We start from the raw sequence: 17861 nt of genomic DNA, 5'->3' as shown, positions 1-17861 counted from the left end.
ATGGTATAATTTTTCCTTTCTTTCTGGGAAGTACAAAAAAGTAACAGACAGCGGTTATTGTTCTTCACAAGGTAAGACAAAATCTATGGCTTCTTCCAGGATAATAGCCCCAGCTGGAGCAAGGAGGAAGAATCCCGCAATGGTGTGAGCCCTCTATTGAAAGTTTATTCTAGTTGGAAAACGGTGCGGTCTAAAGATTCCTTTTGAAGACATCCTCTTTTGTTTCAGAAATCATGCTTGTTTGCTTTTATATGTTTCCAGAAAGGACAAGAGAGAAGCTTGTCCAGCAGGACCAAAAATGAGGTTTAAAGGAGAATCATGACTGTGTGTAAAAGAGGGTGTGAATGCCAGGCACGGAGCCTCAAGCCTGTAATCCCAGCACGGTGGGAGGCCGAGACGGGCGGATCACGCGGTCAGGAGATCGAAACCATCCTGGCTAACCTGGTGAAACCCCGTCTCTACTAAAAAAAGATACAAAAAACTAGCCGTGCGACGTGGCAGGTGCCTGTAGTCCCAGCTACTCAGGAGGCTGAGGCAGGAGTATGGCGAAACCAAGGAGGCGGAGCTTGCAGTGAGCTGAGATTTGGCCACTGCACTCCAGCCTGGGCGGCAGAGCGAGACTCCATCTCAAAAAAAAAAAAAAAAAAGAGGGTGTGAGTAAGAGAGGATGACGTGAACGCACACGCCCCCTCTCCCCACGTCCCAGGGAGGCAGTTGAATCATGCTTGCTGAAGTTCAGGGGGTAACTGCAGGTAAGCCTTCTATGACCACCCCACAGTCAAGATAAGTCAGATGGGAGTCGGCAGCCAATGTCAGGTGGTATCTAGCATGGGTTTCAAAAGGGAAGAAAGATTAATGAAAAATTTCGCCCTCCCAAGAGTTTGCAACTGGGTTTTTGGCCAAGTCAAAAGACTCCGAATTTCATCTTGCCCTAAGTACCCCCGATTTGGGCAAACTTTAAGGTAAGTGTTCAGATGCCTGGAACATGGTAGGTAGACAGGTCTTTGATTAATGATGACTAAAGGCTGCCTAGAGGCCAGGCACAGCGGCTCACTCCTATAATCTCAGGACTTTGGGAGGACAAGGTGGGCAGATTACTGAAGCTCAGAAGTTCAAGACCAGCCTACGCAACATGTCAAAACTAAAATACCAAAATTAGCCAGGTGTGGTGGCATGCGCCCATAGTCTCAGCTATTCAGAAGGGTGACATTGGAGAATCACTTGAGCCCGGGAGGTGGAGGTTGCAGTGAGCAGAGATCACGCCACTGCATTCCAGCCTGGGTGACAGAGCCAGAACTGTCAAAAGGGAAAAAAAGACTGCCAAGGCTAAAGAGGTAATAACTAAAGGGTATAGGGCTTCTTTCAGGGGTGATGAAACGTTCTAAAATTGACTGTGTTGATGTTAACTCCTATCTGTGAATATAGTAAAAACTATTGAATTATATACTTTATTTCTTTATTTATTTTTTTGAGACGGAGTCTCGCTCTGTCACTCAGGTTGGAGTGCAATGGCACAATCTCGGCTCACTGCAACCTTCGCCTCCCAGGTTCAAGCAATTCTCCTGCCTCAGCCTTCTGAGTAGCTGGGATTACAAGTACGGGCCACCACACCCCGCTAATTTTTGTATTTTCAGTAGAGATGAGATTTCACCATGTTGATCAGGCTGGTCTTGAACTCCTGACCTTGTGATCCGCCTGCCTCAGCCATACACTTTAGATGAGTTAATTATAGTGCATGTGAATTAAATATCAATAAAGGCTGTTTTTTAAAAAAGAATTAATGGGCCGGGCGCGGTGGCTCAAGCCTGTAATCCCAGCACTTTGGGAGGCCGAGACGGGCGGATCACGAGGTCACGAGATCGAGACCATCCTGGCTAACACGGTGAAACCCCGTCTCTATTAAGAAATACAAAAAACTAGCCGGGCGAGGTGGCGGGCGCCTGTAGTCCCAGCTACTCGGGAGGCTGAGGCCGGAGAATGGCGTAAACCCGGGAGGCGGAGCTTGCAGTGAGCTGAGATCCGGCCACTGCACTCCAGCCTGGGTGACAGAGAGAGACTCCGTCTCAAAAAAAAAAAAAAAAAAAAAAAAAAAAAGAATTAATGACTGTTCTACCAAATTCTTAGCTTGTTCTATGAAGGTGCTGTTATCATAAGGTTCTCACTCCTTTCTAACACACCAGGCACAAGAGAGCTACCACAGTGGCACATCCCCGATGATAAGAAATTGCCAGTCACGATTTTTGCCAAGAAAGCAAAATGTCCCTCGTCTGTTATATTCTGTCTGCCCCAGAGGCATAACGTCAAAGAAAGAGGCTATTCCTCAAGCCTGAAAATCACGGTACCTGTTCTCCTCCTCCAGCTCATCCTTCCTGTTCATCATGGCCACAATAGCCTGGCGCAGCTCACCTAAGAGAGAAAACAAAGTCAAGATTAATTGGCAGGTCTCGCCTATTACAGCATGCCCTCACCTCTCTGGATTATATGCTATTAAGGATGACTTGTCTAGATAAGTTCCCTTTTCCCTTTCAAAAATAACTCCTATAACAGTCTAAGAGACTCAGCTGATCAGGGTCCTGGATTTCAGAGCACAGTCTCTGGAGTCAGGTCCCAGGTTCAAATCCTGCCTCTACAGTGGATTAACCTTGGGCAAGTTAGTGATCCCCTCTGAGCACCAACTCCCTTATCTATAAAATGAGATCTTAACAGTTACTATCTCCTAGAAGTGTTGTAAGAATTCAGTAAGACAATATATAAGTGAGATGCTTAGGAATGGTGCCCAGCACAGGATAGCATTTAGCAAGTATTACTGATCAGTATCATGACAGTCTTTGCAGAAATGCAACAGCGGAAGACAGGAAAATGGAGATAAGGTAGCCGTATGGCTCAACAAGCACAAGTGGGTTAAACATTTTCAAGAGTTAGGGGATTTATCGAGCTCCTGTCTGCCTCACCTTGGGAAATAAAGGATTTTTTAAATGGTTTACGCCCTAGAGCAGCAGACTAGATAGTAGAATTTTCTGAAGTGTGAAACAAGATCACCACGGGCAATGTGGGAAATCAACCCCAGACAGCAATGTGGCATTTGGAAGAGCAAGTATCTGGGTTCTGGGCCTTGCAGGCATGGGATAACGGGGTCCCCAATGCTGCTACTCAGACTTTGTAGCTGAAAATGTTATATTCCAGGCGGAAATTCTAGGAGGAAAAAACTGTTTCCCAGGAGGTTTCAGAGACAGCAATGCTTGCCTGGCAAGTACAGCCTCAAGTAGCCTTAAGAGATATAGGCCGGGCACGGGGGCTCATGCTCGTAGTCCCAACACTTTGGGAAGCCAAGGTAGGAGGATCATTTGAGCCCAGGAGTTCAGGACCAGCCTGGTCAACAGAGTGAGACCCCATCTCAAAAAAACAAAAACAAAAAGAGAGATCTCAGCCACAAGCCCCCCTTGCAGGAGCCCAAATCACTGCCCAAAAGCCACCTGTGAGAAACAGAGGATGATGGATGCTGACCCAATCCACTCTACCACCCTGGCCTCACCCTTCCCTGCCCTCCCCCGTCCTATACATGGTGCATCTCCAGCCTCTTGGATGAGACACCTGTGTTTTTATCAGCATCAAAATGACTGATATCACAAGCGCAGCCAAACCGTACTCTGGTAGTGGGAATCTTTTTAAAACGCCATCACAGAAAGACAAGCTGTGAGACTCTTCCGCCTTCCTCACGTGGCTATGACATAACGTTCAGGTTAATGGTGAAGAAGGAAAGGGACCGAGAGCTGGCATGCCCCCCAAAATGTTCTTTCAATGGGCTTGAACCTGAACGCACATTCACTTTTGCTGCCACTTCGGCTGTTCTGTGACTCTTTGGGGGCAGTAAAGCTGGTAGGTAACGTTGGGGTGATTTCCACAGATTGGGTAAATATTATACTTCGCCAAGCACGAGTGACACACACGAGCAGAGGAGCTCCCGAACATGTAATTTTCTCTCCTCTCCCCCGCGCCATGCAGCCCATGATTTGTTTAGTCTCTATCACTGTGATTTCCTTCCTCTTTGTGACCTGCCACAGCTCACATTTCGAGAGAAAACAGAGTAGCGCTTCTGCACTGTGGCCTCTGCAGAGCCTGGCCACGCTGGGGGGTCCCCTCTCCTATGGCTGAAAGACAAATGACCATCCATCTCAACATTGGTTCCTTGCTCGGCTTCAGAAGACAGAACCACAAAACCAGGCAAGAGCACAGGGGAATGTTAATTCAAACCATCAGAAACTGATCTGAGATAAAAAGCAGCGTTGAAAATGCTGTGGACAGGATGGATTCACCCACAAATGCAGCTGGGCAAGGAACCATTGGAAAAGCAAGACACCAGACTTCAATAAATCTCAGTTCCTGCAATGTTCTGAAATTAATTTCTGGTACAATAATGTTTAAATATTTGAAATGAAGCAATAAAAACTACATGAGTATCTGAACAAACATGTATGCCATCTCTCTTAACCTGAAACCGAAGACCAACTCAGTTAAGGAAATAATAATTTTGCTATAGTATCTGCACATCAAGGGCACATCTAACACACATGGAAAATTGGTCCATTGTTTGTAGAACTTTAAGCTCCTCAGGGCAGTAAATTGGCAGTGTAGAAAGAAAATCAGTTTTCTTTTTTTTCTTTTTTGAGACAGAGTCCTGCTCTGTCGCCAGGCTGGAGTGCAGTGGTGTAATCTCAGCTCACTGCAACCTCTGCCTCCAGGGTTCAAGTGATTTTTCTGCCTCAGTCTCCCAAGTAGCTGGGATTACAGGCGTCCACCACCACGCCTGGGTAATTTTTCTATTTTTAGTAGAGATAGTGTTTCACCATGTTGGCCAGGTTGGTCTCGAACTCCTGACCTCATGATTCACCTGCCTAGGCCTCCCAAAGTGCTGGGATTACAGGCGTGAGCCACCGTGCCCTGCCTTGAACACCAGTTTTCTAATTAGATCTACCTTTGAATCCCATGTCCCTCACACTTCAGTTCCAGGTCCCAGCAAATGGTATCATCCTTGCTTCTCAGCTCCTTCAGCTGGAAAATGTTGCTGGTATCACCAGCCTCATAGGATAGAGTAGGGGCCAGTAAAGCTTTCCCCGAACCACACCTGCCCATTTCGGGATTGTGTAAGTCTGCTTTGATGAGTTGTTTCGACAGAGACCGTGGGGCCCACACGGCCTGAAATATCCACTGTCCAGCCCTTTCCAGAAAACATTTGCCAGCCCATCTTAAGAGAACATCACAAGTTCTTCCCTCCATGCCCCACTCTCAGCCTTCTTCATTCAGGCTTGAAGGCAGCTCTGCAGCAGCTGTGACTGTGCCAATCAGGTGGGGCCACTGGCTGTACCCACACAGGACACTGCAGACGGAGAGAAACAGAACAGCAGGAGAGCCACTGCTGCTTCGGACTCCTTCTTTTTTTATGGCTGTATATTCCACTGCATAGATATATGTATATGTATATGTATATGTATATGTATATGTAGTGTATGTATATGATGTATATGTATGTGTATGATGTATATGTTGTATATGTATATTATATACATGTGTATGTGTATGATGTATATGTATATGATGTATATGTGTATGTATATGATGTATGTGTATATGATGTATGTGTATGTATATGCGTATGTATATGATGTATATGCATATGTATATGATGTATATGTATATGATGTATGTGTATGTAAGATGTATATGTTGTATATGTATATGATATACATGTATATGTGTATGATGTATATGTATATGATGTATATGTGTATGTATATGATGTATATGTATATGATGTATGTGTATGATGTATATGTATATATGTATATGATATACATGTGTATGTGTATGATGTATATGTATATATGTGTATGTATATGATGTATATGTATATGATGTATATGTATATGATGTATATGTGTATGTATATGATGTGTATGTATATGATGTATATGGGTATGTATATGATGTATATGTGTATTTATATGATGTGTACATATATGAAGTATATGTGTATATATAGGGGTATGGGAGAGATGGGTGATGTTGACCAAAGGCTACATCTTATAATTTTCTGTTAGAAGGTGAGTAAGCTCAGCGGATCTGATGACAGCATGGGGACTCTGGCTAACAATACTATGGTACTGTTTACTTGAAATCTGAAGAGAGAGCCGACTTTAAGTGTCTTCATCACACATATTAACACACAAAAAACATGTTCATTCGGGAGGTGGTGTATATGTTCATCTGATTGTGGCAGTCATTATGCAATGCAGAGATACATCAAATCATCATGTTGTATGCCCTGAACACGTACAATTTTTGTCATATAGTTAAAATTTAAAAAAAAAAATAGGCTGGGCATGGTGACTCACGCCTGTAATCCTTTGGGGACCGAGGCGGGCGGATCACTTGAGGTCAGAAGTTCGAGACCAGCCTGGCCAACATGGTGAAACCTTACCTCTACTAAAAATACAAAAATTAGCCGGGTATGATGGGACACACCTGTAATCCCAGCTACTCTGGAGGCTGAGGCAGGAGAATCACTTGAACCTGGGAGACAGAGATTGCAGTGAGCCAAGATTATGCCACTGCACTCCAGCCTGGGTGACAGAGTGAGACTCCGCCTAAAAAAAAAAAATTTTTTTTTTAATTTTAATGACAGAGATGATAGGCAATGAAAAAGTTACAGCCGGGTCTCAGTAGTGTTGTGTGGATATAAGGCTGTATCTATGCCAAGAGCTCAATCATTGCGTCCACCATGCACACACCCACATCTCTACTCAGGCCCTCTCCTGAGCTCCAGACCAGGCCCTCTTCTGAGCTCCAGACCAGTGTTCTCTCTGCCACTCCAGCCTCTGCCCATATCCTTGGTTAGACTCCAACCATACTGAACACTCTCTCCTTCTCTCGTGCCTCTGTGTCTTGGCGTAGGCTGTTTCCCAGGGTCCGGAAGGCCCGGCCCCCTCCCTGACTCCAGGTTGTCCTTCAAGCTTCCGCTTGGGGCGTGCCTTTTCTGAGCAGCCGGGGCTCTCTGGCTGTAGCAGTCGCGGGAGTCCACAGGCCTGCCCTGTCATACTCTTGCCCCTGCTCAGAGACTCAGCTCCCACAGGCCTCCCATCCCACCCACTCCACTTGCAATCAGTGAGACCAAGGGTGGCTACTGACTCAAACCGAGCCCATCATAGAGAGTCTTCCAGAAGTTCAGATGTGCCACAGCCTGACAAGAGACGCAAAAGAAGGTGGCAACAGACACCTGTGGCCCAAGAGCAAACAGTTGCAAGTCACTCCACAATGGTGAATGTGGAGACACACTGAAATAGTGATTTGCTGAAAGCTAAGTGCTCAAAAGACCAGTTTAATAAACCCACCCTGGCCGGGCACAGTGGCTCACACCTGTGATCCCAGCACTTTGGGAGGCTGAGGTGGGCGGATCACTTCAGGTCAGGAGATGGAGGCCATCCCAGCCAACATGGTGAAACTCCGTCTCTACTACAAACACAAAAATGAGTCAGGTGTGGTGGTGTGTGCCTGTAGTCCCAGCTACTCAGGAGGCTGAGGCAGGAGAATCACTTGAACCCAGGAGGTGGAGGTTGCAGGGAGGCAGAGGTTGCAGGGAGCCAAGATCGCGCCACTGCATTCCAGCCTGGCAACAGAGCGAGACTCCATCTCAAAAAATAAAAAATAAATAAATAAATAAACCCATCCTTAAATGAAATCCTAAACTGGGCCCAGGACCGTTGGTTGGAGGCTCCTCTATTGCCATGTACAGAGGTCTGGACAGAGACAAATGCAGATGCAGCAGCCACAGGCAGAGGGCCACCAAACGGGGGAGCCAGCAAAGCCCCTCAAGGCAAGCCCACTCAGCCACAGAGAAAGTGCTGAGTCTGGCAAAGCATCGGGTGTTCGAACCATCAAACATGATACTACGGAGCCCTGCAGCCTGGGGTGACTCAGTGAACTCCTCATTCCTGGCTTAGCCTCCTGCTGCACCACCATAGCCAAGGCGGCTATCCAAGGGCCGGCGGGAGAAGTGAGAGGCGACCTGCAGTGACCATGTGGCCACAGGGAATAAAGGAGTCATACACGAATGGCCACCTTGGCTTCTGCGCGACTCTCAGCTCCCAGGCCCTGGGGAACCCCTATGGGTTTCTGTGCCCTTGTGTTCGAAATCGGCGTGGGTTCTGTGTCCTCACAGCCAAACAATCCAAGTAGAGTTCAGTGATTCCCACTGCACTTCATATGCACCTCCACGAAAGCACACTGTCCACTGGGCTAGAGGCACCCATCTGCATCTCTGCCCACCAAAGCCCCACCCCCGAGCCTGTGGGTCCCTTGAGTACTGGGGCTCTAGTGCCCAGCACAGGACACACGTGAGACCTGGTGAATGATCAAAGGTAAGATGCGTAAGTGAATTAATAAACAAATGAATGACTGACAGTTGCCCACTGCTGAAATGACACCCTCAGCTCCAAGAACTCAGCATGGGATTAGCTGGGCAGAAATGTCAACCGCGTTAATCATAAGTTCGAGGCCTCGGCAGAGAACACTAACCACCAGGTTCACAGCTGTAATTTACTGCCCCAGTGACAGAGATTCAGGCTCCAGTTGAGCTTTTTCCATTACGCATCTCGGGAATGCAACAGGCATGGGGAGGAGGGGACACGGTCCCATATATCATTACCATGACCTCAAACAGGACGAGCCTACAAAACCATTCTCCTCCTTTCTCGGCAGTGACCACACGAATGCTCAATTTCAAAAAGAACAGTGGATCAGGGACCAGCCCCCAGTCCCCAGGGACCCAAACATAAACACAGACACAAAGCCAGATGACGCACAGGCCCATTCACACAAATCATTACGGGCCTCGGAGGCTGCTATATAAAGCACTGAAACAGTGACGCCAAGGGAGGGGCGAAAGGCGTCTCTTCTTCAGCCACTAAAGGCCCCCCGGGGGAAATTATCCTGGGACTAATTGATCTTCAACTGCCTTTTCAAAATTAAAAAGGGAAGAGACTGCTGACTGCGATGACTAGACAGGGTGACGTGTGGACGCATGTGTGCGCACACACACTTTCTCACATATATACATAGATCTGTGCAATAATTCCCTGGCTTTATATAGCATCTTTATCCAAAGACCTCAAAGAGCCTTTACAAACACTCCCCTGGGGCCCGTACTCAGCTATATTTAAACAGAGAGCTCATGAGGGCACATGTACAAATAAAGAATGTTCCTCTACGGGGATGGACTTAACCTACATCATCGTTTTTCAAACTTAACATCCTGCTTTTTATATCTTTGTCTGCCTACCCACTCCCTTTCCTTTTATCTCCAAAAGAAAGGATAAACTATATCGAGTTCCAAAACATAACTTTTAAAGTACTCAGGCCCGTTCTAACTTTTCGTTCTGTTTCTCTCTCCTGCCTCCCTCTACCCCTAGCCCACCCAGAGTTTCTATTCTTTTCAATTTGTTAAGATGAAAGAGGAAGAAATGTCCCAAGATCCCTTCCCAGGACTCAGATGGCCAGTGGTTACCATGCACCGCCTGTTTCGTGCACACCCAGCAATATGAGAGGCACCTGAAATACACAATCTCATGTAATTCTCACAAGGTTTCTGAGAAGCAAGCATGATTACACCTGCTGTCTGAATGAGGCAACAGAGGCCAGAAGAAGGGAAGTGACTTGCCTCAGGCCACACAGCCACGAAGTGGCCAGGCAAGTACCCACACCTGGTCCAGCTCGCTTGAAAGCCTGTTCCCCAAGCGGGCCGTGCCAGCCCCAGCCCGGCTCCTGGGAGGCAGCGCACAGCCTCAGGACTCACGACAGTACCCAGGGTGTGGCCTCTGGCACTTCTCCCGGTCTTTCTCTGTCCTCTTTTGGAAAATCAAAAGTGTGATTAAATTCTGGCCCTGCCCAGTTTTAGAACTATGGTTTCTACAGAATTACAATCTCAAAACAGAAAACACAAATGTGAGGCACTCATGGGAACGGGATGGAAAATGGAAGAAAGTCACAAGGCACAGAAGAACAACACCTTGGAAAATCTTGATAAGGTTCTAGATCTTTATTAACTTTTCCAGATTTGTAATTTTTTGGTTTTCTCTCTCTTGTTCATGTGCGCACTCTCAAACACAAACACACACACGGTGAGTGTTTGTAAAGATTTCTACTACGAATCCTTAAGGCAGGCATCCCAAAAGCAGATACAGACAAGGCCTCCAAGGAGCGAAGTCCTCACAAGGCACACTGGGACAAGAGTACCCCAGCTAAGGAGCAGTCCCCACTTCCAACCCACTGTCTACGCGAGGACATGGTTGCCACCAGTCCTGAGTTGTTGAGAGAAGCCAGGAGTCACATTTTTATACAGATATGATTTTTAAACACTGTAAACTGAGGCTCTTACCACACAAGTCCAAGAGATCACGCTATGGGTCACCATTGTGAGCCTCCTGTCCTAAAGTACGAGTTCTAAGCACCAAGCAGCTTGGAAATGTCAAGGTAATTAGCACACATTTGCACGGCCATTTTTACAAAGCATCATTCCACCCACATCAGTGAATTTCAGAAGTGTAGAGTGGGAAGGGGCCTGAGATGGGATCTAATAGAAGCAGACAGGGGACAGGGAATGGACACCTCAGAGGAACTCCCCCAGGAGCCTCGAAGTGACTAAATCAGAGACCAAAGAGAGTCCAAGCATCCCTGCCCTGCCCAGCCCCACTCACAGAAGGCTAGAAAACACAGCACTTAGGTATGAATTTATTAGAAGAAGTAACTCAGGTGAGGGTAGGGGATGTCTCTTTTAATTTTACACCTTTCCACATATATGTTCTCATTTCATATCAAGGTGTCAAAAGGTGGTCTCCAGGCTGGGCACAGTGGCTCACGCCTGTAATACCAGCACTTCAGGAGGCTGAGGTGGGCAGATCACGTCAGGTCAGGAATTCAAGACCAGCCTAGCCAACACAGTGAAATCCCATCTCTACTAAAAACATAAAAATCAGCCAGGCATGGTGGCAGGCGCCTGTAATCCCAGCTACTCGGGAGGCTGAAGCAGGGGTATTAGTTGAATCCAGGAGGCGGAGGTTGCAGTGAGCCTAGATCGTGCCACTGCACTCCAGCCTGGGTAACAGACCAAGACTCCATCTCAAAAAAAAAAAACAAAACGGTGGTCTCTATGTTTACTATCTAAAGTCTTCTTTTAAAAGGCATGATGAGCACTTTAGCTTTAAAGGAGTACTCACCAGAATTGAAAGCACAAAGTTGTAGAGGTTGCTTCCAGCAGTAGAAGCAATGGAACTGAGTGAAAGGCTTACTTGGCTAGTGAGAAGCGAGTGGGGAGCGGTGGCACAGCTGACGGTTTTGTTTTTTGTTTTTGTTTTTGAGACAGAGTCTCGCTCTGTCGCCCAGGCTGGAGTGCAGTGGTGTGATCTCCGCTCACTGCAACCTCCGCCTCCCGGGTTCAAGCGATTCTCCTGTCTCAGCCGCCCAAGTAGCTGGGACTACAGGAGCAGGCCACCACACTCGGCTTAGTTTTTTCGTATTTTTAGTGGACACAGGGTTTCGCTGTGTTAGCCAGGATAGTCTAAGCTGAAGGTTTTTTAAAAATCATGTATTGGTCGAGTGCAGTGGCTCACGCCTATAATCCCAGCACTTTGCGATGCCGAGGTGGGTAGACCATGAGGTCAGGAGATCGAGACCATCCTGGCTAACACAGTGAAACCCCATCTCTACTAAAAGATACAAAAAATTAGCCAGGCTTGGTGGCGGGCACCTGTAGTCCCAGCTACTCGGGAGGCTGAGGCAGGACAATGGCGTGAACTCGGGAGGCGGAGCTTGCAGTGAGCCGAGATCACGCTACTGCACTCCAGCCTGGGCGACAGAGTGAGACTCCGTCTCGAAAAAAAAAAAATCATGTATTGAGGTATGATTCATATAAAATTAACCATTTGAAAGTGAACATTTCAGTGGCCTTTAGTACTTTCAAAATGTTGTGCAACCATCACCACTATCCAGTTCTAGAACATTTCTATCACTCCAAAGTAAAACCTCTTACCCATTAAGCAATTTCTTCCCATTTCGTCCTCCTTCCTGGCAACCACTGATCCACATTGCGTCTCTATGAATTTACCTACTCCAGATGTTTCACATAAATGAAATCATCTCATATGTGGTCTTTTTTTAATACAGACTTTTTGTCTGGCTTCTTTGACTAAGCATATTTTCACGGTTCATGTTGAAGCATGTATCAGTGCCTCATTCCTTTTCTTTTTTTTTTTTTTTTTTTTTTTTTTTGAGACGGAGTCTCGCTCTGTCACCCAGGCTGGAGTGCAGCGGTGCCATCTCAGCTCACTACAACATCCGCCTCCCGGGTTCAAGCAATTCTCATGCCTCAGCCTCCCAAGTACCTGAGGCTACAGGTGTCCACCACCATGCCCGGGTAATTTTTGTATTTTTTAAGTAGAGCTGAGGTTTCAGCATTTTGGACAGGCTGGTCTTGAACTCCTGACCCTCAAGTGATCCACCCCACCTTGGGCTCCCAAAGTGTCAGGATTATAGGCGTGAGCCACGGCGCCTGGCCCCTCATTCCTTTTATAGCTGAATCATGTTCCACTGTAAGGATATGCCACAATTTGTTTATCCATTCTTCAGATGATGGACATTTACACTAAGCTGTTTCCACCTTTTGGAGATGGTGATCATATTGCCGTCAGCCCTTGTGCATAGGTACCTGACTGAGTCTCTACTTTCAGTTCTTTTGGATGTGTACCTAGGATTGGAATCACAGGCACATCCGGTAATTCTACTAATGTTTTAAGGATTCACCAAACTGTTTCCCACAATTAGAAGAGTGAATTTTTCAAAATCACTATATCTCACTTACAGAAGAGTTCAGAAATTACTATGGCGGATATCTTTGTCTCCATCCCCCGGCATGGTCAATTTGGATTATTTCACCACAGTGACTCCAAATATTGCTTAACACTAAAATCTTACTGATCCAGTTGAAAAAGCAGTTAGGGAGAGTGAGACGGGAATGGAAAGGACGACATCTGCTCCCCTGAGAAGAACACTCTTGCAGGGTGCAGTGGAGGGCTTATCCATGAATTACACATGAGGCTCACTCGCTTCTCCGTCAGTGGGCAGAGAGCTGCAAGCGAGGTACACACGTGTTTCACAAAGAAAGGCCTCAGGGAGAAACATACTGCAGAAACCCGCCAAAGGCCCAGGTGCAGGTGACGAGTGGAGTACAGGTGTTAATTAGATGGCTCCAGGTAAATATGAATCTGTGCATAGTGGAGCCTACCCATTCCTCATTGCAAAACACAAAAACAAGAGGTCTCCAGGAAGACATGGCACATTCTGCAAAGATATTCCCATGAGCTCTTGTGAATAACAGGCTGTCCTATGTGTCTTTACAGAGCGATTCCACTTAGTAGCCAGCACCACACACACACACAATCCAGGTGGAACAATCCAGGTGGAAGGCCTGGGCTATGCAACAGAGGCAGCAAAAACTCCCCTGAATTTCTCAGGGTCCATCCCACCGATGGGAACCTGCTGTGTCCCATCCCTGCCTGGGGTTTTACTGGCCTGGCTCTCAAAGCTGCATGGGTCTATAAACCTAGGAGACTGAGAAACCCACTTTCTTCCTTTGGTACTTGTGGAGGAGAATCTGGTCCCTACCACAGATAGGATGGGATTCCCAACCAAGAAGAAGACAACACCAGCAGCAGTGAAACCAGCGTGGGGCCGGAGGAAAAAGCAACAGAGGAGGAGGGACGGACTTCAGCTTCTGCCAGGGGCAATTTTTCATTCACTGCCAACCCTGAAGGCTAGGTCTGGGCCTGACTGTACTAAAGGAACCAGGGAGTTCCTTATTTCATGGAACTGGTGGTGTCATCCCCCATTTCACAGACCGAAAGACCGAGAGAAGTTAAGTGCTCCTGATAACAGCTGCTAGTAGGGCACCAGCCATGTGCCAGGCACAGGGTGAAACTGTGTGTCGATTATCTCACTCAACCTTCCAAATCACGCCACGAAGCAGGTGTTAGAATCAAACCCATTTTATAGATTAGGAAACGGAGATATAGGAAGTGATTTGCCCTAAATTACAAAGGAATTATGATGCATTCGAGACCACCCTGGCCAACATGGTGAAACCCCGTCTCTATTAAAAACACAAAAAAATTAGCCAGGCATGGTGGTGGGCACCTGTAATCCCAGATACTCGGGAGGCTGAGGCAGGACAATCGCTTGAACCCAGGAGGTGGAGGTTGCAGTGAGCTGAGATCACATCATTGCACTCCAGACTGGGCAACAGAGCAAGACTCTGTCTCAAGAAAAACAAAAATAAAATAAAACAAAGGAATGATGATACAGAACCGGTACTGAAACACGGGCCATCTGACACTGAAACCCATAACCACAGTGATACTCACTGTCTCCCGGGCACCCTAATGGAATCTCAGAATGAAGAGGCCAGGGCTCCATGTTGGTTCTGCACAAATCAACATTCTCAAGACTCTCATGTCATTTTAGAGACACAGCCTCAACAGGCTCAGGGCAAAGCCAGCTTGACCACAGATCACAAATGTGTGCTTCTCTGGACCTCTCTCCTCCTAAAAGAGCCCTTCAGGGGTAGACCTGAAAACCATCCAACCCTGGGATCCAGAGACGCCTACTTGCAGCTATACCTCTAGATGCTGGAGTTAGGGGAACGATATTATTCCCTTATTTTACTTAAGCTGGGTTGAGCTGGTTTCTGTCCCTTGCAACCAAATGAGTCACAGCTTATATGCTACTATGTGGAACCTACATTGAGCTGGCATGGGAGGCAATGTGGCCAGCAAGGTTGGAGACGCACAGGATGAGAAAAAATGACATTATAAGCAAAGACATGTGATGCCACAGCAAGTAACAGACAAGGACTGTGGGCCCAGCCTCTAACTGGCATGGCATTTCAAACCCACTTTGGGTCTCAGATGTTCCATCTACAAAATGCAGAGGTTACACAAGCTGATCTTCTAGAATCCTTCTAGCTCTCAGATGCTGTGATTCATCAGGGATACCAGATGAGCCCTACCAGTTTCTGGCTCCTGCAAGCAAATGTGGCACATTAGCTGTCCTCGTCATCTGCTCCTGTCCACTGGCCGCTCGCCGGCCAAATGCAACCAGCAGAGAGATGACCGTGACCTGTCTAAAGCCCTGAGTCTGCCACGGCCCCTGGGGCTGCGAGGCCAACATCTGTTGTCATTGGCCTCATGCACAGTGGAGTGGTGAGGTTAACTGATGGCAAGGAAGATTAATTGCATGTGAAATACTCATAAATAATGAGGACACGAAGCTGCACAGCTTCCTTCCCCTTCAGGCTGTGGTATCATATGTACAGGCAATTCTCAAACAGACTCTCACACATAATCTGCAATTAATTAGAAGCAGACAGCCACTGGGAGGGTGCAGGCCGCTCTCACACCCAGAATGGTTCTCACCAACTCTGAGCCATCCTACTCTGCACCTGACACTTCGAGAAACAACCGGAACATCCTTAGACAGAACATGCGCACCATGTAGTCAGGAGGGGTCAGGTTCCAGCCCCAGCTCGGCGACTTTACCAAGCCATGGATGTGTGGCTTGTCTGCTCTGAGGCTCAGTTTCCCCACCTCTGAACTGGGCATGACAGCACCTCCTGTCTACCTCCAAAATTATGGAGGTGATTCAATGGGGGAAAAGAGATTAGGCATCTGAGATCTTCTCAGATCTTCAGAGAAGCAGGCGACACGGGTCTGGGGGAGCAACCTCCACACACTCTCAAATCCCACCTCTCCCTACTCCCGTGGTTTTGCTTTACCCCAGCAGCCTCCTGAACATCTCTCGCTCTCACTCAGGCCTTCCTAAACCGTCTGAAATGACTCTCAGGCCTCCTACCAGCTGCTACCCACACCATTCAGTCTAGGTGACCTCTCCATCACACTCAACTAAACAAGCTCTGCTGGGTGGCTATGCCCAAAGCCATTCCCAGCCCATTCTCCTTGCTGCCTGCCATCTTGGAGGCTGGAAGCAGGTACCTGCTTTCCTTGCAGTGGGAAGGGGCCGGGAATCTGGCTGTGCTCCCTGAGATGTAAAGAGAAGTCTGCGAAGTGTACTAGTGGGCGGGGAGGGAAGGAGGAGCCTACCTCAAGTCTCTGACGTAAGAAGAAACTTGGCACATCTGAGAAATGGCTCAAAGGCCGGTGTGGCTGGCAAGTGACAAGCACAGGGCACGGAAGGCAAAGGGCAGCAGGGGTCCCATCAGGCAGGCTTTGAATGCCACAGCAAAAACATGGATTCTGCTCTAAAGTGCAGAATGAGGCCACAGCAGAATGCTGGGCAGGGAAGTGAGCTGCCTGGTGGGGGGTAGGAAGGTACAGGTGTGTGCATGCACCTGTCCAGATGAACCACCATTCTGCTGAGGTGCGGGGGCATGCAGCAGATCGCTTCAGTAGCCCTGTCTTTCTAGGAGTCCTTGTGAACATGCCATTGTATTAAGACCTTGGCCCCCTCAGAAAAACACTGCTTTCTGGACCACACCTGTGATCCCAGTACACTGGGAAGCCAAGGTGGGAGGATCACTTGAGCCTAGGAGTTTGAGGCAACATAGCTCACTACAGACCCTATCTTTACAAGAAATAAGAAATTAGCCAGGTGTGGTGGTGTGCACCTGTGATCTCAGCTACTCTGAGCCGAGAAGATCACTTGAGCCCAGGACTTTGAGGCTACAGTGAGCTATGACTGCACCACCGCACTCCAGCCTGGGCAACAGGGCAAGACTCTTTCTCAAAAAAAAAAAAAAAAATTAAAAAAGAAAAACACCATTTTTTGTTAATAATCAAGTTTGTTTCCTCAAGCCACCACAGTGTCTTAAAAGGGCTCAGGTCCACAGACTGTGAACAGAAAATTGGCTGATACAACCGCTGTAGTCCAGAGGTTGGCTTTAGATACCAAGGGCTTGTGTGAAGTGACACTGACCAGCCGCGAGCCAGGTGTTTTTAAAGGCCTGGGCGTTTGTCTGGCCCCAAGCCCAACCACTAAGCCTTCAGAAACCAAAGGGAGTCAAGCAGCCCAGCCACTCACACCTGCTCTTCCCCAGCAAAAGGCTGTCCCTTCCTCGTCGCTGGGCTCAGCAGGCCAAAAGGTGGCCCTAAAAGCTGGACTAAAAGCTTGCTTCTGGGTTCATCATAGTCTATGGTCTGAGTCATCTGTGCAAAACTCACTCATCTGGGGAAAAGGAAAAAGTCTGTTCCAAGTTCCACCTTCAGAGCTAGAAAATTAGTATTTAATCAGACTAAGGCGGGAACGCCATGCTGGGCTGCAGGAGACGTTAGACACACGGGAGGAATGGCTACCTCGCCCCCAGGACATAAAGGATGCTTCCACCTCTCTCCTGCCTCAAGAGCTTCAGGGAAAGGTATCCCCAAAGCAGCAAGAGAGTCATCTGAGAGCCATTTGCAGCTTTAGACACATGAGCTGCAGTTCTGAAACACCTCCCGCCAAGCTCAGCATCCAGTGACATGTCCAGCTTAGGGTCGGAGCCTCCATATTCACTTTGCCCTGTGCAGAGGACAGGGCAGTGAGATCACACTCATTTTAAAGATGAGGGCCAGGCACAGTGGCTCACACCTGTAATACCAGCACTCCGGGAGGCCAAGGCGGGTGGATCACGAGGTCAGGAGTTCAAGACCAGCCTGGCCAACATGGTGAAACTCTGTCTCCACTAAAAATACAAAAATTAGCTGGGCGTGGTGGTGCACACCTGTAATTCCAGCTACTTGGGAGGCTGAGGCAGGAGAATTCCTTGAGTC

General features: G+C 47.7%; 1 protein-coding gene across 13 annotated transcripts in view; it reads right to left on the bottom strand.

Moving 5' to 3' along the window:
- The window catches only part of SNX29 (sorting nexin 29), a 589214-nt gene that overhangs the window by 445445 nt on the left and 125908 nt on the right, over positions 1-17861 (bottom strand). For all 13 annotated transcript variants that reach the window (XR_012429267.1, XR_012429268.1, XM_005591284.5 and 10 more), the window contains one exon: positions 2343-2406. Coding sequence is in view for 11 of the 13 variants with exons in the window: in XM_005591284.5 (XP_005591341.3) it covers positions 2343-2406 (64 nt within the window). In the remaining 2 variants the exon portion in view is untranslated. The remainder of the gene's footprint in view (positions 1-2342; positions 2407-17861) is intronic.

This window comes from Macaca fascicularis, chromosome 20 (assembly GCF_037993035.2).
Source record: "Macaca fascicularis isolate 582-1 chromosome 20, T2T-MFA8v1.1".
NCBI lineage: Eukaryota > Metazoa > Chordata > Mammalia > Primates > Cercopithecidae > Macaca > Macaca fascicularis.
This window is presented reverse-complemented; position numbering and strand designations above follow the sequence as displayed.